At 46.0% G+C, this 25,460-nt stretch overlaps 1 protein-coding gene across 7 annotated transcripts in view; it reads right to left on the bottom strand.

Annotated features, from left to right (window-relative positions):
• Positions 1-25,460, bottom strand: part of LOC117369417 (protein diaphanous homolog 3-like) — a 157,707-nt gene that overhangs the window by 44,178 nt on the left and 88,069 nt on the right. For all 7 annotated transcript variants that reach the window (XM_033963957.1, XM_033963955.1, XM_033963953.1 and 4 more), the window contains exons 7-12: positions 22,696-23,167; positions 18,010-18,172; positions 13,883-13,994; positions 12,187-12,277; positions 10,480-10,566; positions 1,272-1,424 (exon numbers count right to left, since the gene is read on the bottom strand). In XM_033963957.1, the coding sequence (XP_033819848.1) occupies positions 1,272-1,424; positions 10,480-10,566; positions 12,187-12,277; positions 13,883-13,994; positions 18,010-18,172; positions 22,696-23,167 (1,078 nt within the window). The remainder of the gene's footprint in view (positions 1-1,271; positions 1,425-10,479; positions 10,567-12,186; positions 12,278-13,882; positions 13,995-18,009; positions 18,173-22,695; positions 23,168-25,460) is intronic.

Raw genomic sequence — 25,460 nt, 5'->3', positions numbered from 1 at the left:
AGACTATTCCAGCGATCAACCACTCTTTCAGTGAAAAAGAATTTCCTGGTGTCACCTCGTAGTTTCCCACCCCTGATTTTCAACGGATGCCCTCTTGTTGTCGTGGGACCCTTGAAAAAGAAGATATCTTCCTCCGCCTCAATGGGCCCGTAAGATACTTGAACGTCTCGATCATGTCCCCCCTCTCTCTGCGCTCCTCGAGCGAGTATAGCTGTAATTTGTCAAGCCGTTTTTCGTATGGTAGATCCTTGAGTCCCGAGACCATCCGGGTGGCCATTCTTTGCACCGACTCCAGTCTCAGCACATCCTTGCGATAATGCGGCCTCCAGAATTGCACACAGTATTCCAGGTGGGGCCTCACCATGGATCTATACAATGGCATAATGACTTCCGCCTTACGACTGACGAAACCCCTTCGTATGCAGCCCATGATTTGTCTTGCCTTGGACGAAGCCTGCTCCACTTGATTGGCAGACTTCATGTCCTCACTGACGATTACCCCCAAGTCTCGTTCTGCTACCGTTTTTGCTAGGATCTCGCCATTAAGGGTATAAGACTTGCATGGATTCTGGCTGCCCAGGTGCATAACTTTGCATTTTTTGGCATTGAAGTTGAGTTGCCATGTCCTAGACCATCGCTCCAGTAGGAGTAGGTCGTGCATCATGTTGTCGGGCACTGAATCTTCGTCTGTTGTGCATTTGCCCACTACATTACTCAGTTTATTTTTTGGTTCAGTCTTTTGGAGAAAAAAGGCTGATGCCTGCCACTGGCCATCATTTATCCCCACCCCCCTTTTTTTTACAAAATCGCAAAATGTTTTTTTAGCGCAGACCAGCACGTTGGATGCTCTACGCTGCTCCCGACGCTCATACGAATTCTATGACTGTCGGGAGCAGTGCGAAGCATTCAACGTGCCAGCTGGCGCTAAAACCCGCTTTTGCGGTTTTGTAAATGGAGGGTTAATCTCATTTTTTGCAGTGAAAGATTTGTTTGGTTTCCCAAAGAGTGAAAAATTAAATATCTTTTTGCAAACATAAAAGCCAACACTTGAAAATTACCAGGAGAGAAAAGAAAGAGAAATCGCTACTTCCCTCATTGACATGCTTTTGCATCAATGAACTATTTAGAAGCAAGATGGTACATCATGAGATAATTTCCTGTTTAAACTAGAGTTGACAACTGTGCGGAGGCAAAGTAAGAAAAATATGTCTCAAGGAATTATCTTTCTCTGTTACTGCTTAATGGGAAAATAATATAACCTGTTGACTTACTTTTGCCAGAGATGATAAGTGAAACCCTTTAGCCTTCTCCTTCCCAGCATTCTCATTTAAATAATTGCCAATCACCAAGATATACTCAAGTACCGCCACAAATCTTTGACTGGAGAGCAACTGTTTGCACATGTCAATTTTCTTCTTTATTAGCTGAAAAAGAATTTGTACAAAAGGCTTATGTGTACATGGTTCAAATTCTGTGTAAATGGGACAGAAAAAAATATTTACAGTATTTATTTGTTTGCTCATTCATTCATTTTTTTTTAGCCTGAATTCCCAAAAAAGCCCAGAATGGGTTTCAAGTTCACACACACCATATAAATCAGCAATACGATAGTTGGGTAAGGATTACAAATAAGGATAAAAGGTAAAATGCAATATAGGTACAGTATGAGTTAGCGATAAGACAGGTGGAGTGAGGACTTCAATTAAAAATAGGTCAATTTAACAGTAAAGGTACCGAGTAATAAAACAGTTTCTATATTCAGTGTGAGAGATCTAACATTTGAATTGGATCTTATTTCAGTAGGAAATCAGTTGTAACTATTTTTTATAAGTTGCTACTCTTTGGGTTTTGGCCAGCTACTGGTGACCTGGATTGGTCACTGTGAGGATGGGCTAGGGGGCAAGATGGACCATTGGTCTGACCCAGTGTGGCTGCTCTTGTCCTCTTCCGTATGCCAGGTGGGGACAGTCAGGCCATTGTGGCATCACTGGTGGGGTTGGCTCTGGGTCACTGTGGAGTGAGGCATTGTGACATCACTGTCTCAGCTCTGGAATGTTGCTCTCGTTGGGGTCCCGGAATCTTGCTATTCTTTGAGATGTTGGAATGTTGCTGTTCTTTGGGTTTTGGCCAGGTGCTGGTGACCTGGATTGGCCACTGTGGGAATGGGCTGCTGGGCTTGATGGACCTTTGGTCTCACCCGGTGTGGCTATTCTTACGTTCTTATCGAGATAGCAGATAGGATAATGTCTCTCTCACACTTACAGAAATGGTTGCAAAATGGAGGTGTCTAGGCAAGGAATTCCTATACCAATGGTCTAACTCATGAAGCTCATCCAGTGAAATCTATACTGAAAGCCTACTTTCAAGGAAACTCTAGAATCGTTATGCGGAACGGTTTTCAGAAACTGCTGCTTTGGACAATGTTGGCCGATGATCTGTATGTTGCAGTCAGTGGTACTGGCTTCGAGGAATGAGGAAAATATGCCTACACATAATGGCATGCACGGAACAGTGTCCTAAACCTCCAGTTTAGGAAGGCTGTTCCAGGCATATGGTGCAACCAGTTGAAAAGCTTGAAGCTGGGAGAAGGGAACAGAAATGAGAACCTCCCCTGCCCCTGTTGAATTGAGGTTACAAGGAAGGATATAGCAGGAGGTAACTGAAGAATTAATGAGGGGCTGAAGATAGCACTTGTAGGAGAAGCTTGGAATATACATGAAAATAGATATGGGGAGCTTATCAAGAGGGGCAAAACCCAGTGGCGTAGCAAGGGTGAGAAGCACCCAGGGTGGTGGTGCCCCTTCCCCATGCTCGTCTCCGCCTTCTCCGCTCCTTCCCCAATCCCTCATGCCGCACGCGCCCCCTCCCTTCTCTTCCCCGTACCACCAGCTGTTCACCACCTGTGAGCAACAAGAACTCCCGCTGACATCACTCCCTATGCATGACGCCCGGTAGTGACATCAGCGGGAGAGACAACGCGGTCGCCAAGCGCACATTAAAGTCTTTGCTCATGGTGGCGAAGAACAAGAGGTATAGTGGAAGGGAAGGGGTGGGCGTGTGGTGAGGAGAGGAGGGGTGCCGGTGCCCCCACTAACATGGGGCCCAGGGCGGACCGCCTCCTCGTCTCACCCACCCTTACTATGCCACTGGTTATACCATTTTCATGACAAGAGGGAAGAGTAGTTTCAAGTTTCAAGTTTTATTTTAGTTTGATGAATCGCTTATTTAGTTTTACTAAGCGAGGTACAAAATTGATAAAAATATAAATATATATTTAGACATATAATTTAAAATTTAAAATAATGGGTTATTCAGACTTATAGACCGACTAATACACAAGGTAAGAGGGAACAGAACTACAATTCAGTGTTTTAAAGTACAGAGGAGAGCCATATCTGGGGAAAACAATAGGAAGGGAAAAGTGAAATCAAAGAAGAAAACTAATATAAAATTTGAACATAATTTAAAGATTAAAAGCATCTTTAAGAAGAAAACTTTTAAAATTACTTTTAAAACGACTCGTCGATTTCCTCTCTTAAATGCTGAGGCATGGCGTTCCAAAGCTGCGGTGCCATCACTGAAAACATATCATGTCGTCGTGTTCCAATAACTTTCAAAGAGGGGACTACTATAAGCTTTTGATTAATAGACCAGAGAGAACGCGAAGTGCTATAGGTGATAAGTAATTTATCAATGAATTGAGGTTCATTAGTGGAAAGGGTTTTGAATACTAAAAATAAAATTTTGAAGGTAATACGATGGTTAATTGGGAGCCAGTGAGATTTAATCAGAAAAGGTGTTACATGATCATATTTTTTACAGTTGTGGATGAGTTTAACGGCAGTATTCTGAATTATCTGAAGGCGCTTTTTTTCTTTTTGTGTAATACTTATTAATAAAGAGTTACAGTAGTCAAGTTTTGCAATAATTAAAGAGTGGATTAATATATTTAGCAATTTTGGCTCCAGAAACTTGGAAATTGAGCAAATCATTTGCAGGATTTGATAATACTACTTATGTGTTCGTGATAGGAGAGTTTATCATCAATGATGACTCTAAGTATTTTTAATGAAGTTACAAGATCCAAGTGAATATTATCCAGAGTAAAAGGCATTCAAGCTAGGGGAGTGGGCGACGAGATGGCAGATGAAGTTCAATGTAGAGAAATGTAAAGTATTGCATGTGGGAAGCAGAAACCCGAGGTACAGCTATACGATGGGAGTGACTGAGAGTACCCAAGAAAGGGACTTGGGGGTAATAGTGGACAAGACAATGAAGCCGTCGGCATAGTATGCTGCAGCCGCTAAGAGAGCGAATAGAATGCTAGGTATAATCAAGAAGGGTATTACAACCAGAACAAAAGAAGTTATCCTGCCGTTGTATCGGGCGATGGTGCACCCGCATCTGGAGTACTGCGTTCAATATTGGTCACCATACCTTAAGAAGAATATGGCGATACTCAAGAGGGTTCAGAGGAGAGCAATGCATTTGATAAAAGGTATGGAAAACCTTTCATATACGGAGAGCCTGGAGAAACTGGGGCTCTTTTCCCTGGAGAAGAGGAGGATTAGAGGGGATATGATAGAGACTTACAAGATCATGAAGGGCATAGAGAAAGTGGAGAGGGACAGATTGTTTCAATTTCAAAAACTACAAGAACGAGAGGGCATTCGGAAAAGCTGAAAGGGGACAGATTCAAAACCAATGCTAGGAAGTTTTTCTTCACCCAGGGGGTGGTGGACACCTGGAATGAGCTTCCAGAGGGCGTGATAGGACAGAGTATGGTAATAGGGTTCAAGAAGGGATTGGACAATTTTCTGAAGGAAAAGGGGATAGAGGGGTATAGATAGAGGACTACTACACAGGTCCTGGACCTGTTGGACTGCCACGCAAGTGGACTGCTGGGCACGATGGACCTCTGATCTGGCAAGAGGAGTAGAAGCAGCAAGGGAGAAAAGCAGTTTTAGAAGCAAAAACGAGCAGAGGAGGGAGACAGAGGAGAGCAGGAAGCTAGGCGCAGGGCGAGAGTTAGCTCCGCCCACCCCCACCACGTCAGAAGAGTCAGCACCCAAACCCCCCATATAAGGGGGCGGAGCCAACGATGCACAGCCGTTAGGCGCGCGGCGAAGGCGAGCAGCAAAGGCGCTCACCTTAGCGAGAGCGCCTTTGCGAAGGGCCTCAAGAAGGGCCAAGTCACTACACCCAAGAGCACAGGGAAGGACTGAAAGGTAAGGAAGCGGCAAGCAGCGCAGAAGAGACGGACACACAAGCAGCAGTAAGGTAAGGAAGAGAAAAGACAGCACACACAAGAAAGCAGCAAGGCAAGAAGCAGATACAGAAGGAACAACCACACACAAGCAAAAGTTAGGCAAGGTTGTGCAAAGGCACCAGGCACAGAAAGAACAATCACACAAACTAAAGTAAGGAAGGCAGAAGGCAGTAAGGCAAGAAGCAGGTGCAGAAGGAAGCAGGCACCGAAGGAACACGTAAACTTATCTGTTTTCTTAAAGTAGTAACCCCGATGGAAGCAGAAGGTAACCAGAAGATGAGCTTTCCAGTGTTCTGCGCGGACTGTCATATGTATGACTACCTCCCCTTGGGGAGACAGTCATACGTATGCAGTCGGTGTCAGGAGCTGAAAAGCTTGAGGAAAGAAGTCAAGCGACTTGAGGACAAGATACAGGAGCTAGAAGGACTTTACACCACGGAGGACTCTACCAGGGCATTTGAAGACTTCAGGAGTGAGAAACACATTGAGAAGGAAGTCAGGGAACTCGAGGAATTCATTGAGGAAGCATACAAGAGGAGGGTGGAAGAGAACGAACTCCAGATGAGAGATGATGCAACACCAACATGGAAGGGGGAGCAAGAAGCAGATGACCTCAAAGAAGACACCCACAGAAGAATACCACACGAGGGGGAAGAATTGGCTAGTCGATGCCCAGAAGAAGAGAGAGCGAAGCACACCGAGGACATTGACCTGAGACCGATAAGAAAATTGAAGAAGGGAAAGTCAGCGATCCTGGTGGGAGACTCGATATTGAGGCATGTGGGCAGCCACATAGCAGGAGGAAGAGAGGATCGACTGGTGACCTGCCTCCCAGGAGCGAGAACCAAGGACATCGTGGACAAAATTGGGAAGGTCCTGGAAGGAGCGGAGATGGAAGAGACCACAGTAATGATCCACATCGGGACGATTGATGTCAGCAGGAGAGACTACAGAAGAGGCACGCTGATAGAACAGTTCAAGATTCTGGGAAGGAAACTGAAGATGAGGACCCAGAAGATAGCATTCTCAGAAATCCTACCGGTACCAAAGGCAGATGTGAAAAGGCAGGAAGAACTACAATCAATAAATGCGTGGATGAGGAGATGGTGTGAGGAAGAAGGGTTCCACTTTGTGAGGAACTGGACAACGTTCTGGGGCAAGAGCAAGCTCTACAGGAGAGATGGACTGCACCTGAGCGCGGCGGGAACAAGACTTCTAGCAAACAACGTCAAGAGAGGAATAGAACAGGCTTTAAACTAAGAGGAAGGGGAAAGCCAACAGTCGACCTAGCGTCGACGATTCGGAAGACGGAATCCCATGAAGATACTAAGGGGAAAAAAGGCTGGGAAGAAACAAGGGACAAATTACAGGAGTCGACTAACCCAGAAGTGGAGGTTAGAAAGATTGTAGCAAAAGAGAAGACACCAAAGACCGAAGCACAGGGAAAGGAAATGAGAAGGACGAAATGCCAGGATCTAAATTGCATATATGCTAATGCAAGGAGCCTAAGAAACAAAATGGAGGAACTAGAAGCCATGGCCAATGCAGAGGACATAGACATCATTGGAATCTCTGAAACGTGGTGGAATGAGGAAAACAAATGGGATACAGCACTGCCGGGATACAAGCTCTATCGCCAGGACAGGTCAGGACAGAAAGGAGGAGGAATAGCCCTATACGTAAAAGAAAGCATACAATCGACAAGAATGGACACAGCGGAGACGACCAACAAATTGGAATCGCTATGGGTTAAAATACCGGGTAGGAAAGGGCATGAAATAAAGAAGGGCTTATACTATCGTCCACCCGGGCAAACCAGAGATATTGATAAAGAAATGGATGCCGAGATGAAGCGAGAATGCAAAAGAGGTTACACGGTTGTTATGGGAGACTTCAACTACCCCGGGATAGACTGGAGTCTTGGAAGCTCAAGATGCGCCAGGGAGACAGAATTCCTGGAGGCTATACAAGATTGCTTCATGGAGCAGCTTGTTAGAGAACCGATGAGAGGAAATGCAACTTTGGATCTAATCCTAAATGGGCTAATGGGACCTGCAAAGGAAGTGGAAGTAGTGGGACCGTTGGGAAATAGCGATCATAATATGATCAAGTTCAAGGTTGAAGTAGGAATACCGAACGGAAAGAGAACCATAGCGACAACTTTCAACTTCAGGAAAGGAAACTATGAAGCAATGAGGGAAATGGTAAGGAAGAAAATTAGGAACACTTCCAAGAAATGGCAAACGGTAGAACATGCCTGGTCTTTTTTCAAGGACACGGTAAGCGAGGCGCAAAATCTGTACATCCCCAGATTCAGAAAGGGGTGCAAAAAGAGTCGAACAAAAGACCCGGTATGGATGACTAAAATAGTGAAGGAAGCGATAGCCAATAAGAAAAATTCATTTAGGAAATGGAAGAAGGACAAAACTGAGGAGAACTGGAAAGAGCATAGGAAGTATCAAAAAGAATGTCACAGTGTGGTTCGAAAAGCCAAAAGAGAGTACGAAGAGAAGCTAGCCAGGGAGGCACAAAATTTCAAACCGTTCTTTAGATATGTTAAAGGGAAACAGCCAGCTAGGGAGGAGGTGGGACCGCTGGACGAAGGAGACAGGAAGGGAGCGGTGAAGGAGGAGAAAGAAGTCACGGAAAGACTTAACATGTTCTTTTCGTCTGTATTTACAAACGAAGACACAACCAACATACCAGAATCTGAGCAAATCTTCAATGGAAATCAAGCAGAAAAATTAACATCCATGGAAGTGAGCCTTGATGATGTACACAGACAGATAGAAAAACTTAAAACTGACAAATCCCCTGGTCCGGATGGAATCTATCCAAGGGTTTTGAAAGAATTAAAGGAGGAGATAGCTGAACTACTGCAGCAAATTTGCAACCTATCCTTGAAAACAGGCATGATCCCGGAGGATTGGAAGATAGCCAACGTCACGCCCATCTTTAAAAAGGGATCAAGAGGTGACCCGGGAAACTACAGACCGGTGAGTCTGACCTCGGTTCCGGGGAAAATGGCGGAAGCACTGATAAAAGAAAACATCGATGAACATTTGAATAGAAACGAACTTCTGAAAACAAGCCAACATGGTTTCTGCAGGGGGAGATCGTGCCTAACTAACTTATTGCACTTCTTTGAAGGAATTAACAAAAGGATGGACAGGGGAGACCCCATAGACATCATATACCTTGATTTCCAAAAAGCCTTTGAAAAGGTGCCTCACGAACGTCTACTCCGGAAACTGAAGAATCATGGGGTGGATGGAGACGTACATAGATGGATCAGAAACTGGTTGGCAGGTAGGAAACAGAGGGTAGGAGTGAAGGGCCACTACTCGGACTGGATGAGGGTCACGAGTGGTGTTCCGCAGGGCTCGGAGCTCGGGCCGCTGCTATTTAATATATTCATAAATGATCTAGAAACAGGGACGAAGTGTGAGATAATAAAATTTGCGGACGATACAAAAATATTTAGTGGAGCTGGAACTAAAGAGGAATGCGAAGAATTGCAAAGGGACTTGAACAAACTGGGGGAATGGGCGGCGAGATGGCAGATGAAGTTCAACGTTGAGAAATGTAAAGTATTGCATGTGGGAAGCAGAAACCCAAGGTACAATTATACGATGGGAGGGATGTTATTGAATGAGAGTACCCAAGAAAGGGACTTGGGGGTAATGGTGGACATGACAATGAAGCCGACGGCACAGTGCGCAGCGGCCGCTAAGAAAGCAAATAGAATACTAGGTATAATCAAGAAGGGTATTACAACCAGGACAAAAGAAGTTATCCTGCCGTTGTATCGGGCAATGGTGCGCCCGCATCTGGAATACTGCGTCCAATATTGGTCGCCGTACCTTAAGAAGGATATGGCGTTACTCGAGAGGGTTCAGAGGAGAGCGACACGTCTGATAAAAGGGATAGAAAACCTTTCATACGCTGAGAGATTGGAGAAACTGGGTCTCTTTTCCCTGGAGAAGAGGAGACTTAGAGGGGATATGATAGAGACTTATAAGATCATGAAGGGCATAGAGAGAGTAGAGAGGGACAGATTCTTCAAACGTTCTAAAAATAAAAGAACAAGAGGGCACTCGGAAAAGTTGAAAGGGGACAGGTTCAAAACGAATGCTAGGAAGTTCTTCTTTACCCAACGAGTGGTGGCCAACTGGAATGCGCTTCCAGATGGCGTAATAGGGCAGAGTACAGTACTTGGGTTTAAGAAAGGATTGGACAATTTCCTGCTGGAAAAGGGGATAGAAGGGTATAAATAGAGGATTACTGCACAGGTCCTGGACCTGTTGGGCCGCCGCATGAGCGGACTTCTGGGCATGATGGACCTCAGGACTGACCCAGGAGAGACATTGCTTATGTTCTTATGTTCTTATGACCCAGCATAGGCACTTCTTATGTTCTTATTCCCTTCTTCCATGGAAAGAGTAGAGCTTTTGTTTTCTGTATGTTTAAGTAATGGAGCTGAATTTCGAGTAGGATTATGCCGAGTAAATGATACAGGAAATGTCAATGAAATTGACTCTACAATTGGGAATTTAATGGTATCTTCAATACAATTATGATTTCATCATTAAAATTTCATACACATGCCAGAACTCATCATTTGATGACGATGGAGCAGATCAATTGGTTCAACTCTGCACATCGCAACGCAATGCTGTGTTTAGTGGATTCTGATAAACGGGTTGAAATTTGTGATTATGAAGGAAAATCCGACGAGTCTGCAGCAATCAAATGAAGCAAAAAACCAAAAAAGGACTGCGGCGTAAAATGTACTAGTCGCAGGAATTTTATGAAAAGTCAATAAAACATAATCCAAAAACTGGCGGTTGCGGATTTAAGTCAACACCATTGCTATCCACAAGGTTCTCAACTAGTGCAGCATAGGACCACTTGGACCCCCCTGAGGAAGGATTGTTTTTCTGAAACATGGACCGTATTGGGTCCGGTCCCTATGCACCTGAGAACTAGTTTTGGGACTATGTTTTATTGGCTATTCGTAAAATTCCTGCGACTAGTACATTTTACGCCGCAGTCCATCTTGTTTTTTGCTTACGTGGACATGTGGCACCTGATTTTGAAATATGATCCCAAGGTGCTTGATAAATAACAGCATTATGAAATATGAGAATGCGCTTCTTCTTCCGTAATCACAGGGTTTACATGTTAACAACAACTTTTGTGTTACTTACAGGCTGGAGATCTCTCATACATCTTGGAAGTTCTCGTATTATCAGCAATATGTCCAGTCTTCTGTTTATGTGAGGAATATTACACATCTATGTTCAAAAGAACACAAAGGTAGGCAAGAATCCAGTCAGCAGATGAATAAATAACTGTTAATCTCGTGCAGGAGCCTGGGGAAAATGGGATTCTGGTTTCAATCAAAGGGCTAGATTCACAAACCTGCCCAAACGGGCCTGATCCGGGCACGTCCGATGAATTCGCCAAAGTATAATATGCAGATGGGGGCGCTCAGAGGAACGCCCCCCTCTGCACGCACAGATCGCAGACCATCTGCTTTTCCTGCAGATGGTCTGCGCATGCGTTTTGTGTCCGTTGTTTTTGGGTTTTTTTACTGTTTTGTTTTTTTTTTGGGCCCCTCCTCCCCTGCTCCCGTTATCCCCACAGCCGGCGGCCTCTTCCCGCCAGCTGCAGCAGCCTCTTCCCTTTGCTGACACTCAGCTGGTCATGCCCTGCTCTCTGCGCCTTCCCTGCAGTGCAGGCCCGCGGGTTTAAAGCGGGGCTGCATTGCAGCGTGCAGCTCCGCTTTAAACCTGAGGGCTCGCACTGCAGGGAAGGCGGCAGAGCCAGGGGGAGCAGAGAGGACATGGAGAAAGCAGGGCAGGAAAAAACCTGCAGGGGCAGAGTGCAGGGCAGCAGTGGAAGATCGGGGCAGAGAGTTGAGGGGAGCAGGAGAGTCAGCAGAGACGTGTGCGACTGGTCCCCAGCAGTCGCTTCTATTCTTGATCGGCCAGCCCAATCGGTGTCCCAAATTTGTTTGGTGAATCTCGTGCCTGCCTACTTTACATGCGTTTGCCCTCATTTGCATGCATGGATTTGAAGCGGATCACAGGAGAGGTTAGTGAATAGTGCAGGAGAGAAATCTGGCCGCAAAGGGGTCACATACCGATCGGTACACGATCGGTTTGCTTTGTGAATCTAGCCCAAAGTGGTTTATTACATACAGGTACTTATTTTTGTCCCTGAGGCAATGAAGTGTTAAGTAAGGTGACCAGATTTTCCATCTGGTAAAAGAGAATGTGTAGCCCCTCCCCCTTCCACTCCCGGGCCCGTCTCATTACGCCCCCAACTCCGCTACATTCCGCCCCCCCAAACCCAGCCCCACACAAACCTCATCTCTTCGGGTTGGGGCTGGACGTGATGACATTGCGGGCATGTGCGCGCAACGTCGCCATGTCGCGTCCGGGCATGCGCAGATGCACTCTAGCCCCAGCCCCGATCACACCAGCTTTTCAAAACCCGGACAAAGGTTCCGGGTTTTGAAAAGCTGCCCGGACATGTCCTCTAAAAAAAATCCGAACGTCTGGTAACCCTAGCGTTAAGTGGCTTGCCCAAAGTCACAAGAAGCGGCAGTGGGAGCCAAACCCAGTTTCCCAGGTTCTCAGGCCGCTGCACTAACCACTAGTCTATTCCCCCACTCCATCTCTCAGTGCCAGGGACACCCCATTGCCATGTTGGATATCTGGGTTTCATTCCTGAGCACCTCAAGTCAGCTAAGGACAGGGATATTCTGGAAGCAGGGCTATGAGCCCTCAAGAAAGAGAGAAAAAGGAGTAATACCTTCATTAGAAACATAGAACATGACGGCAGAAAAGGGCCACGGCCCATTGATCTACTTCTAAAATTTATAACATCATGAATAGTATGTATCTCACCTCAAACATAAACTGGTCAACGATATGAAGTCCTGAAACAGAACCTCGGAAGGACTGGTATATTTGTACATCTTTTGGGGTTGGCACATATCTGCGACAGATAAAGTGTAAGAGAGAGATGTATTTCACGCCTGAAGATTTTCCCACTTCTCTATATCCCAGATTCAAGTTTGGTTGATGCTGAGTTTTTTTTTTTTTGTTTGTTTCTGTTTTAAAATCTGGTGCACAAACTAGTTGCCACTGAGGCAGTAAAAGCTGCCAAATTTCAGCCTCAGGTATGGGCAAATTACGATATTAAAGAAACGTTTATTAATAAAATAAGCTTTTCAGAAAAATGCATTTGAAAAAAGAGAAAGCGTAGCTATAGAACATGAAAAATCAATGCTGTGAAATTTTTTTTTTTTTTGCATAGTCCCCTGCTACTGTCCAAAGGGACACAAAAGGGTCCTTTTATCAAGCTGCGGTAAGGGTTTAATGCGCATAATACCACGCATTAAACTGCCCGCTGCGCTAGCCGCTAACGCCTGCATTGAACAGGTGTTAGTATTTTAGCCGGCCGCAGGGGTTAGCACGTGATGAAATGTCCGATGCGCTAACCCCGCTAGCGCAGCTTGATAAAAGGAGCCCAAAATTTCCCAAAAATGAAGGTTTCCTAAATTTATTTATCCAAAGCTTTTATCTCACTCAGGGCCAGATTCTATAAATGGCACCTATCTCGATAGGTGCCTAGAAAAGCATCACCTACCGTTTGTAGAATCACGCCTGGCAGCGCCTAAATTGACTTAAATACCGGCAAATTAAGCCAGGATTTTCTTGGCCTAATATATTGGCATAGGGTTACCAGATTTTATGTCAGTAAAATCTGGAACCCCCCCCCCTAGACCCGCCCCATTATGCCCCAGCTCTGCCCCCGCTGCCTGTTCATCGGGCAGGAAAGCATCCGCGCCTGCGCGATCGCGACATCACACGCATCCACGTAACATCACCGTGTCGTATCCGCGCCCCCTCCCGACGCAATTTCTTTTCAAAACCCGGACAAAATGACGGGTTTTGAAAAGCCGCCCGGACCCCGAGGCATATCCTCAAAAGGAGGACATGTCTGTGGAAATCCGGACGTCTGGTAATCCTATATTGGTACCTAAGGTAGATGCGTTCCGGCCCCTAACTCTATTCATGCCTACTTTCCATGTAGGTGCCGCTAGGCACCGCTAAGCGCCTCAGTGTCGATGCCTACTGTGAAGTGGTAGGCGGCTACCAAGTTAGATGCCTACCAGCTATTTAACCCCTCTTTTACAAAAGTTTTTAGCGCCGGACAGCGCACGGAATGCTCTGCACTGCTCCGACAGTCATACTGTTCCTATGAGCGTCGGAGCAGTGCAGAGCATTCATTGTTCTAGCAGGTGCTAAAAACCTCATGTGTGGTTTTGTAGGTGGGGGGGGGAGGTAATTTTTTAAAGCTAATTAATTTTTTTTAATTGTTTTTAAATAGCACTTCCATTAACAGCGCCAATTAAGCCAATTGAAAAAAAAAATTGTTAGGCACTTAAATCAACAGTTACTGCTGTTGCCTAACTTCAGGCATTATTTATAGGATCAGGGCCTCAGTGGGCCATATTTTATATCCATTTTCGATTTTACTGTTTCCCAATGCTTTGGGGGATGAAAATCATATATACAGTCTACGTCAAAAGTTTACCTTCTTAGCGCCATAACCTGCTCATCAGTAAGTCCGCCCTTGTCTTCATATAAAATTAATAATTTTTCTTTCAGCTGGGCTGGTTGTATTTGGAAACTCTTAAGAACAATATCTGGGGCAGAGGAGAATAAATTACTTGAAAGGTGCACAGACAACCTGTGCGGCATGTCAGCTGCTCCACAGTTCCTGGGCAAAATTAACAGTCAACTACTTTCCCACTAGAATCCCAAAGAAACCACAGGCTAAATGAGCAAATGGCCTTTTCATGCATCAGACATTATTTGTAGCATTGCAGAGTCAGGATCAAACTTTCTATACAGCGACATCTGGAGGCACAATAGGGTAATGACATCTTCGTTTCTAATCTAGTGCCAAGCAGCTGGTTAATTTGTCAAAGCCAATGAATTTGTATTTGGATCCCACCGCATATGCTGTAGATATATTAGTCAGCACTCCATGTCAGTGGAATATAGACTCTAGACGTGTGGGAGATTGTTTACCTTTTGTTATACTAAAAGACATTAGGCATGAGTTTAATAGGTCTAATTAACTAAACCAAGATTTAGTAGGTTATACTAAAGTCTAGCCACAGTGGAATTTTTACCACTAGCTCATTGTTCTTTATTATAAACCCAGGCGGTTGTCATTAACCCTCAATGTGTCTCTCTGACAATTTTCCCCCAAAACAGATGGATACTATGGGCTCCTTTTACTAAGGTGCGAAAGCGGTTTTAGTTTTACGTGTAGCACGGGGGGCAGCGCGCTAAAAACGCTAGCGCAACTTAATAAAAGGAGCCCTATGTTTTCATTTGGCACTTCTTGTATTGCTCTATGGTACGGCCATAACTTGAATGACCCCTGGTACACGTCTCACGAATACAGGATGTCCAGTGCGGTACTTGGAGAGACCCCCCCAGGAAAGAGACTTGGGAGTAATGGTCGACAAGCCAATGAAGCCGTCCGCGCAATGCGCAGAGGCTGCGAAAAGGGCAAACAGAATGCTAGGAGTGATTAAGAAGGGGATCACAAACAGGTCGGAGAAGGTTATCATGCCGCTGTACCGGGCCATGGTGCGCCCTCACCTGGAATTCTGCGTCCAACAGTGGTCGTCGTACATGAAGAAGGACACGGTACTACTCGAAAGAGTCCAGAGAAGAGCAACTAAAATGGTTAAGGGGCTGGAGGAGTTGCCGTACAGTGAGAGATTAGAGAAACTGGGCCTCTTCTCCCTTGAAAAGAAGAGACTGAGAGGGGACATGATCGAAACATTCAAGATAATGAAGGGAATAGACTTAGTAGAGAAAGACAAGTTGTTCACCCTCTCCAAGGTAGAGAGAACGAAAGGGCACTCTCTAAAGTTAAAAGGGGATAGATTCCGTACAAACGTAAGGAAGTTCTTCTTCACCCAGAGAGTGGAAGAAAACTGTGACGCTCTTCCAGGGATTCAAGACAAAGTTAGACAAGTTTCTGCTGAACCAGAATGTACGCAGGTAATGCTAGTCTCAGTTAGGGCACTAGTCTTGACCTAAGTGCCGCCGCAGGAGCAGACTGCTTGGCACAATGGACCACTGGTCTGACCCAGCAGCGGCAAGTCTTATGTTCTAATGTTCTTACCACTGTATGGTAAACTCTCCAACTGTATACCTCCCAATAGCCCTTAAGTCTGTAGATGTCACCTATATGTCGGTACCTGTGATGTAGTAAGGGGGATGCGGGGGCGGGAGCACCCCTCCTCCTCTCTGCCCCTCCCCCACTCCTTTTCATGCCATCTGGGCACACGCCCCTTGCCTTCCCCTGTACCATTTTTAGTTCATCGGTGCGAGGTTGCTACTCGCGTTGGCATCAGTGCTTTCTCTGACGTCACTTCCGGGACCCACACCACAGAAGTTATTTTGTTTGATTTTATTTATAACCCGCCTTTCCCAAGGTGGCTCACAATTTATTTATTTATTTTATTTTAAAAATTTCTATACCGTTTTATTCCAAAACGGTTTACAATAAAATTACATACATAAAAATATTGAAACAGGACAGAACAGATAAAAACAAAAGCAGAAAGATTAACCTCCCTCTTTTACTAAGGTGCGCTAACCAAATTAGTACGCGCTAAACGCTAACGCGTCCATAGGCTAGCATGCACGCGTTAGCGTTTAGCGTGCACTAATCGGTTAGCGCACCTTGGTAAAAGAGGGGGTGAATCTTTGCAATAGGCCAAATGCTCAAATAAATGCATCAACAAATAATTGCGTTTTCAGCAGTTTCCTGAATGAACTCCTATCCCCACATTTCCGAATACACAATAAGAAATACATAAACTACATCTCTCAGTACATATAAGTAACTTCAAAGGGCGAGCAGACACCGACATGGGCATGCTGCTCACGCCAGAGAAGTTAAAAGGGAAGGGGGCACACGTGCGGTAGTGGGTTGATGAAGAGGGCGGGGGGAGGGGCGCCACCGCCCCGACCACTGCTCATCCTTATTACACTACTGGTTAGTACAGTAGGTTTGGGGGTTGGTTTTGATCTACTCACAGTTTCCACCACAAGTGTACTAGTTAGAGTGGGATATGGTTCCTGGGTCCCCTTCTCCGCAGTCCACTGCACCGACCACCAGGCTACTCCAGAGACCTGCTTGCTGCTCTAATAGGACTGGTCGTAACTTCTGAAGCGGTCATACAGGCTAGTATATACGATTTCATTCACATCTTTGGGGGTGAGTAATCATAGGAAGAGTATAAGGAGCCACGCCTTCATGCCTCCAGTGGAAATCTGGTCAGTTTGGCCACCTTTTCAGCACTAATGCATTATTGAATCAGGTCTAGCCTCAAACGTTCAAGTTTTTCCCTGTACATTTTCTGCAATGTTCCACCCTACTCCTATCCCAGGGGTAGGCAATTCCGGTCCTCGAGGGCCGGAGCCAGGTCAGGTTTTCAGGATAGTCACAATAAATATGCATGAGATAGATTTGCATCTCAAGGAGGCAGTGCATGCAAATCGATCTCATACATATTCATTGTGGATATCCCGAAAACCTGACCTGGCTCCGGCTCTCGAGGACCAGAATTGCCTACCCCTGCCCTATCCAAAACACGTGTGCCCCCTCGAGATTTAGATGCACTTCAAACAAATAGCATAGAAAATTGTCCAAAAAATATGTTTCAGAAATGGTAATTTGGACGTTTTGGCAAATAAAACATCCAAATACTACTTTATGCCACTTTTGGCGTTTTTTTTTACTTTTGAAAATGAGCCCCTTTAAAGTCATGCGGTGCCTATCTTGTTATATAAACTAAGCTTAAAATGGTGATCCGTCAAAGGTGCGCCGACAATCCCGCTCCAACATTCGCACGCAGGACATGTGCGCGCCGCCGTATTATTTCATTTATTACTTCATTTTTCCGCTCTAAGTTGGGGGGGGATCCCCCACTATACTCGCGCTCTGCTTGAGGGGTGGGTGAGGGGAACCCCCAAAATTAGCGCTTTCGTTAAGGGGAGGTGCTCAATGCCGACGCGATCTTTCCCGCCAAATCCCCCTCACTATACTTACATTGGCACGCCAACAATTCCTCTCCCTTCATGCGCGCACTTGCCAGGGCGAGATTGTCGGCATGCCAATGTCCTGCGCGCTACTGATAGTGTACTGCTTAAAATAGGCATCTTTATAGATGTCTCATATAGGGATATAAAAAGAGGTCATCAAACAATAACCCTTCTCTTTTACTGTTTCGCTAACCAATTAGCGTGTGGTAATCGGTTAGTGCACCTTAATAAAAGAGGACCTAAGTTTTCCAATCACAATAATGTTTAATCAGCTAAAGAAAACCGGCTACAGTTAGAGCAGGGATCTCAAAGTCCCTCCTTGAGGGCCGCAATCCAGTCGGGTTTTCAGGATTTCCCCACTGAATATGCATTGAAAGCAGTGCATGCACATAGATCTCATACATATTCATTGGGGAAATCCTGAAAACCCGACTGGATTGCGGCCCTCAAGGAGGGACTTTGAGATCTCTGAGTTAGAGTATATATAATTGAAAATCCTTAAAAGAAATACCTCTATACCGGAAGACCAAAGGAAAGTTTACCAGAATAACTTGTGAATTGCAGTGCAATAAAAGCTGAACTTACTAAAGTTGTGTGCAATTTTTGAATCTAAAAGAATGGCTTGATTCCCCAGGGATTCGTTGCTGAGAGTAGACTGTACTTCCTGGATCCTGAACTGATGATAAATTTTGGAGATATTTATCTTTCTTTTATCTGGGTTGTAACATGCCCAAATGGATTTATTAATCTGAAAAATAAAGAACGAGAGTGTAGGATTTAATGAGGACCTTCTTGCAAGATTTTCATTTGAAATTCTTCTGAATCTGCAGAATGCATTGGATGATTTATTGCTGGAAAGTCTCAAGGTTTAGAGTTGGGCAAATATTTTGGTGTACTGTTTTTCACACGTTTTAGCAAGCGTGAGCTTCTTTTGGAAAATGAAACACTTACAGAAACCTTGTGTTAATTTATGCATGCAAACTGACTTGCAGGCTTCTTGCATATTTGTTGCTCAAACCATACCTAGGGCCAGATTCTCAATACAAAATCTGCCTTTAACGCGCTCGCTAAATAGGTCTCAGCTGATTTAGCGAGCATGTATTTTAGTGCCGGATTATCAAAACATCTTACCAAGGTCTTTTGCGAGCTTTCTAACAGTCTCTGACACTGCTATGCAAATGGGCTCGTCAATATTTAAACGAGCACTCCAGTGGATTCTTAAAAATCACCGAGCAATTCTCCAAGAGCGGCAGCGGCGTCGACGTTTGGCAACAAAGGACTAGGTTCACCGATCGGTTTGCGACCCGATTTTACTCAAGCCCAATTCACTTACCTCTCTGCCGATCACCCTCCGATCCGCGCATGCAAATGAGGGGAATGGCATGCACAGTAAGCAGGGACGTGATTCACTAACCAAAACCCTGCAACACCGACTGGGCTGGCCGATCACAAACAAATGACTGCTGAGGACCAGTCGCTCAAGCCCCTTCTGACTGCCTTGCCTTCTGCCGCCCTGATTCACTGCTATAAGCCCGGATCTCCTGCCTGCCCCAAATGAATCTCCTGCTCTCAGCCCGCCCTGCTCAGCCCCGATTCTCCTGCCTTTCTGCTTCCCTGCATAGGCCCGATTCTCCTGCCTTTCTGCTTCACTGTTTAGGCCCGATTCTCCTGCCTTTCTGCTTCCCTGCATAGGCCCGATTCTCCTGCCTTTCTGCTTCCCTGCATAGGCCTGATTCTCCTGCCTTTCTGCTTCCCTGCATAGGCCCGATTCTCCTGCCTTTCTGCTTCCCTGTTTAGGCCCGATTCTCCTGCCTTTCTGCAGCCCTGACTGTTGCTGGCTCTTAAAAAGCCTCGGCTCTCTCACATGTTTCTCAGGGCATGTTCTCCTCACCAGCCTCCCGAGCTGAAACTTTTTCGCGAGCCCGTTTTACTTTCCCATGTCCCAGACTATCCTGCCCTTCCCCGCAGTGCAGACCCGCTTTAAACCTGTGTGTTAAAACCACGGACTTGCACTCTGAGGAGTGGGACATAGGAGAGTAAACAAGCTCGCCAAAAGTTTCACAGCTCTCGGAAAAAAAAAATCTTCTCTCTTCTGCTCGCAGGCACCCAACCCCATTGCACGCTGGAGTGAGGAAACTGCAGTCCCCCTTGTCTTCTTGTAACCCACAGGAAACTACTGTGTGTGCCTAAAGGTTATCCCAGTGTTTCCTATTTGCAAGTGGGGGTGAACTCAGCTACTAAATTGCAGCAAACCTGTTAGTGTTCAGAATCCCATGGAGACCATGCGCAGACCAAATACAGGCCAACAAGATGGACTGCGCATGTGTCAGGATCGCTCTTCTGTGATCTGTGGAGTCAGTAAGGGGCGGGCGTCTGATCGGAATAATTTGCATGGGGACTGATGGTGAATCAATCAGCCGGCCAGTGATCGCATAGGAACAGACACGGACCGGAAAGGTAAGGTGGACTTAGTGAATCTAGCCCAATAATCAGCGACTGGTCTTGGGGTGCCAGTACAGTGTCAGCACTGTGAATAAACTGGGGAGGGGAAGGCCTGCCATTTTGAAGTGGCAGGCCAGCTGGCTGGAGGGAGCAGGCCTCCCTCCGACCAGCCATCTAAAGTAAGGTAAGGGGGGAGACAGTGGGGTCGTTGGAGGCATGGGGGATGTTGTATGGCAGCAGAAGAGATTGGGCATCTCTCCCACTGCTGGGAGGTATGTTGGTTGATGGTGCTGTGTTTTGTGGCAGGAGAGATTGGGCATCTCTCCCGCTGCCGAAGGGTGTGTTGGTTAGCGGTGCTGTGTTGGTTGGCAGTGAAAGAAACCAGGCATCTCTCCCGCTTTTGGGTTGGTTTGTTTTTTTGCATTTTTTCTGTGCATGTGCCCATCAGTATCACCAGCGTTGGGCACATGCAAATTTAGCGAGTCTTAGCTACTTTCCGTCAACCTCATTTGCATGAGCGTTTTTTGGAGAATGACTCGCTTTTTTAAAAATCACTACTATAATGGCTGTAACAGCAGCCCGTCGGTTTCTTACGTGATTTTTTGTTTTGTTTTTTTTAGAATCTAGGCCAGGGGTGCCCACACTTTATGGGCTTGCGAGCTACTTTTATAATGACTAAGTCAAAATGATCTACCAACAATAAAATTTAAAAAAAACACAAAGCACACTGAAAGGCAGAGAAAATGTTAATTATTCATATTCCGGGTTTTTTCAAAGAGGTCGCGGCAGATGACTCTATGCAATGTCACCTCAGTAACAAAATACAAAAATAGACAAATACACCCCCTCCCTTTTTACTAAACCACAATAGTAGGTTTTAGCACAGGGAGTTACGCTGAATGCCTTGTGCTGCTCTCAATGCTCATAGGCTCCCTGCGCTAAAAAACACTATTGCGGTTTAGTAAAAGGGAGCCATAGTGCAAAATATAGACAGCAGATATAAATTCTCAAAACCGACACATTTTGATCACTAAATTGAAAATAAAATCATTTTTCCTACCTTTGCTGTTTGGTGATTTCATGAGTCTCTGGTTGCACTTTCTTCTTCTGACTGTGCATCCAATCTTTCTTCCTTTCTTTCAGCCTCCTGTATGTTTCCTCTCCTCCAGACCTCATTCTCTCCCCCAACTTTTTATTTCTGTCTCCCTGTTCCCCCTTCTTTCTGTCTCCCTGTCTGCCCCCTTTCTTTCTTTCTCCGTGCCCTCCCCCAAGCCACTCGGTTTGCTGCCACCGCCATCGGGGAACAGCCCCCAAGCCACCGCCGTCCCAAGCTTTCCCTGCAGAAGCGTTGCGCTGACCAGCATTCCGCTCCCTGACGTCAATTCTGAAGTAGGAGAGGAAGTTCCGGGCCAACAAGGCATTTCTCCTCATTCCATCCAGCCTGAGCCCCATCTCTCCTTGATCCAGCATTTCCCTTCTGTGTCTGTCAGAATTACTATTCCACCTATTTTCCAGCATCACCCTTCTTTGTGTCCATCTCACCTATATCCCTATCTCACCACTTTTTCAGAATCTTCATTTGTCTCTGTCCTTGTCTTTACCCCATGTTCACCATTTGCCCTTTCAATGTCTTTATCTCCCCCCCACACACACACTTTTTCAGCATTACTTCTATGTCTCTATTTCACCTCCTCTTCATGTCCCCTCTGTATCTCTATCCTTATTCAGTAGGTCCTGCTTACTCTTTCTCTTCTTTGTATCACTATCTCCATTTTCAGCTTTCCCCCCTTTTCCTTTGTTAAAACACCCTGTAGCCAGAATCTTTCCACCCTCCCTCCACTCCGGCCCAGCCCAGTATGAAATATTTCCTTTTGTTTCCCTCCCCTCTCTCATTCTCTCTCTCTTCTGCTCCCTCACCCACGAGTCCTGCATCTGGCCCTCTCCCTTCTACCTGAACCTGGCAAAACCCCCCTGCTCCGCGGCTCTCTTAAGCAACTCGTCAGCAGCGGTGATCAAGACAAGCTGCCGACATCGAGGCCTTCCCTCTATGAGTCCCGCCTTTGTGGAAAAAGGAAGTTGAAACAAGCGGGACTCGCAGAGGGTAGGCCCCGACGTCAGAAGCTTGTGCCGATCGCTGCTGCTGAGTTGCCGAAGAGAGCCGCGAGCAGGGGGTGTGGCCGGAAGCAGTTAGAAGGGAGAGGGCTGCTGGAAGAGGTAGTAACATAGTAACATAGTAGATGACGGCAGATAAAGACCCGACTGGTCCATCCAGTCTGCCCAACCTGATTCAATTTAAATTTTTATTTTATTAGAAGTTAGAAGGTAGAAGTTCCGGAGTATGACACCGACCCGGGCCAGGATGATTTCTTTTTCAGGCTGTTGCTGCTGCCGCAGCCACGTCTCTCTCCCCCCCCCCCCCCCCCCGAAATGACAAAAACAGCCTAATGCCCGGCATCGGCGTCTATGATGTCGGGGAGAGGAAGGCTGATAGGCCCGGTAGATCGGGATGGCAACATGAGTCTATCACAGAGCCCGGGATGGGCTCTGCGATCGACTCACGTTGCCTTCCTGAGCTACCGGTCGATCGCGATCGATGCGTTGAGCACCCCTGATCTAGGCCCTAGTCTCTGATGTTACCCAGATTTTTTTCAGATTTCATGGTTCCCACTGAGAATCATCATTCAAAATCAGGCAGCTGTTGGTATTTTCATAGATTATGGCCTATATTTTATTTTAGCTCCAAAAAGACCTGTCGGATCAACCTGGGATGTCCAGGGTTTCTCAAAGCTCTCGCTACAAAAGTTAGAAAAGGTGTTTCTTGAGCCCTACCTTTTCCTGAGGAACTGGATCCCAGTGAAAAGCTTTTGTTTTCTTCAAAGGCTGAGACGTATATGTGGGTATAGGAGGGGGTGGGACAGGAAGCTGCAAATCTAGTGAAAGTGGTGGAAGAGATGTTGGTTCTAAATTTGTTGGTCCCAGCAATTGCTTAGAAGCAGAAAAGGGCAAATCGGATGATGGTAAAGCAGGTAATGGTGGGCTCGCAGGAGCCGATCGCAAAGCTCCTGTTTTCACATCTCCTACACTGATTTGTTCCTCTCGTTGAGGTTTTTTGTTAGACATGCGATTGATTTCTTCATCTGATGTGCTCCAGTATTCGTACGTGTCATCTGCTGATACAGACTGTAGTTGTAATGGATTCTTGCAAGGAGAACACTGTTTTCGAATAAGTTCGACCCACTTGTCACAGATTTTCATGCTGTCCACACCGAGTTTAGTCTGTGCATTGACCGGCATTTGAAATCTAAAACAAAATGCAAGCACGGCTTGAGATTAAAACTACAGCAAAAATAACAGGTTTCCAAAATCTTCTGCTCTGGTTAATAAAATTAAACCGGAGTGATACTATAACTCTGCTCCTATTTCATGGCAACCTCTGGGTCCCTTTTACCAAACTGTGGTAGAGCTTTTTACTGCGAGCAGGCAAGGTAAATGCTCCAACACTCATAGGAATTGAATGAGGGTTGGAGCATTTACCTCACTGGCCCGCGGTAAAAAGCTCTGCCGCGGTTTGATTAAAGGGGTCCTTTATTTGCTGATGTGGAAACACTAATAGGTACTACAAGAGATGAGGGATATACTTGGGTTTGAATATGGCACTTTCAGATCAGGAATACAGTATTCCCCTGCAAATTTGCATTTCGCGAATTGCGGACTCGCTCATTCACGGTCTGCTCCGACCGCCTCTTCCTGTAGTAAAGTCGGGCTACACCAATCATGAGCTACGTGTCAAAGCAGCTCCTGATTGGTATAGCCCGACTTTACTACAGGAAGAGGCGGTCGGAGCAGACTGCGAGTGATTTTCTTCACTCGCCAGCGATCCAGCTGCCCGCTCCTGTCTCCCCTGCCTTTTGACAGGCGAAAAACCGCATTCATGGGGTTTTTTTCATTCGTGGGAGTTCCTGGAATGGAGCCCCCATGAATTTCGGGGGAGTACTGTAACTGAATAAATCTCCTGAACCCAACCTGGGGTAAGATGCAGGACTGAATTATTTATTAAATTCAGATTTACTATACTACATCTACCCTCCCCCCCACCCCCCAAGCTGTGGTAGAGGTTTCTACCGCGGCCCGGACTGCTAAATGCTGCTCTGATGCTCATACTACTACTACTTTTTATCTCTTATATAGCGCTGAAAGACATATGCAGAGCTGTGCATTTTGAGATGGTCCCTGCTCAGAAGAGCTTACAATCTAACTTTGACATACAAACATGACAATATAGGGTTGGGGATGGGTGAGGTGAGAGAAAGAGTTGAAAGAACTCTCAAAGAGGTGGGCTTTTAACTGGGCCTTGAACACTGCCAGAGACGGAGCCCGCCTTAGGGGTTAGGGCAGCTTGTTCCAAGCATACGGCACAGCAAAGCAGAAGGGATGGAGTCTGGAGTTGGCAAAGGAAGAGAAGGGCACAGATAGGAGGGACATACCAGCTGAGTGGAGGTCAACCAACCGGGGAGTGGGGGGGGGGGGGGAACAAAGGGGAAAGATAAATAAAGAGAGATAGTGAGGAGCAGCTGAGTGAGTGAATGAGTGCATTTGTAGGTCAGCAAAAGGAGTTTGAATTATATTCAGAAATGGATGGGAAGCCAATGAAGCGACTTTAGGAGAGGGGTCACGTGAGTATAGTGGCTCTCACGGAATATGAGTCATGCAGCCGAATTCTGAATGCATTGGAGGTGAGCGAGATGGCTAAGCGGAAGGCCTGAGAGTAGCGAGTTGCAGTGGTCTAAGACAGGGGTGTCCAATGTCGGTCCTCGAGGGCCGCAGTCCAGTCGGATTTTCAGGATTTCCCCAATGAATATACATGAGGTCTATTTGCATGCACTGCTTTCATTGTATGCTAATAGATCTCATGCATATTCATTGGGGAAATCCTGAAAACCTGACTGGATTGCGGCCCTCGAGGACCGACATTGGACACCCCTGGTCTAAGAGCAAGATGAGGAGAGTGTGGATAAGGGTTTTGGTAGTATGCTCAGAGAAGAAGGTCAGATTTTGGTAATATTATAGAGCAGGGGTGTCAAAGTCCCTCCTGGAGGGCCACAATCCAGTCGGGTTTTCAGGATTTCCCCAATGAATATGCATGAGATCTATTAGCATACGATGAAAGCAGTGCATGCAAATAGATCTCATGCATATTCATTGGGGAAAATCCTGAAAACCCGACTGGATTGCGGCCCTCCAGGAGGGACTTTGACAGCCCTGTTACAGAGGAAGAAGTGGCAGGTTTTAGCAATATGTTGAATATGGGCAGTGAAGGAGAGGGAGGAGTCAAAGAGGACCCCGAGCAGACAAAACAGGAAGGATGAGAGTGTTGCCCACAGAGACAGAGAACGAGGGAAGCAGGGAAATTAATTCTTATGAGCATCAAAGCAGCGTCAGAGCATTTAGCACTCCAGGCAGCGGTAGTAACCTGTACTGTGGCTTAGTAAAAGTGGGGGAGGGGAGGGGGGTTAACTGCAGGCACAGAGAAGGCAGCCTACTAATACATATAGGAAAAGAAACTATAATTTACAGATAGGAAAGCATCAGTCACA

The sequence above is a fragment of the Geotrypetes seraphini genome, chromosome 11 (genome assembly GCF_902459505.1).
Source record: "Geotrypetes seraphini chromosome 11, aGeoSer1.1, whole genome shotgun sequence".
Taxonomy (NCBI): domain Eukaryota; kingdom Metazoa; phylum Chordata; class Amphibia; order Gymnophiona; family Dermophiidae; genus Geotrypetes; species Geotrypetes seraphini.
This window is presented reverse-complemented; position numbering and strand designations above follow the sequence as displayed.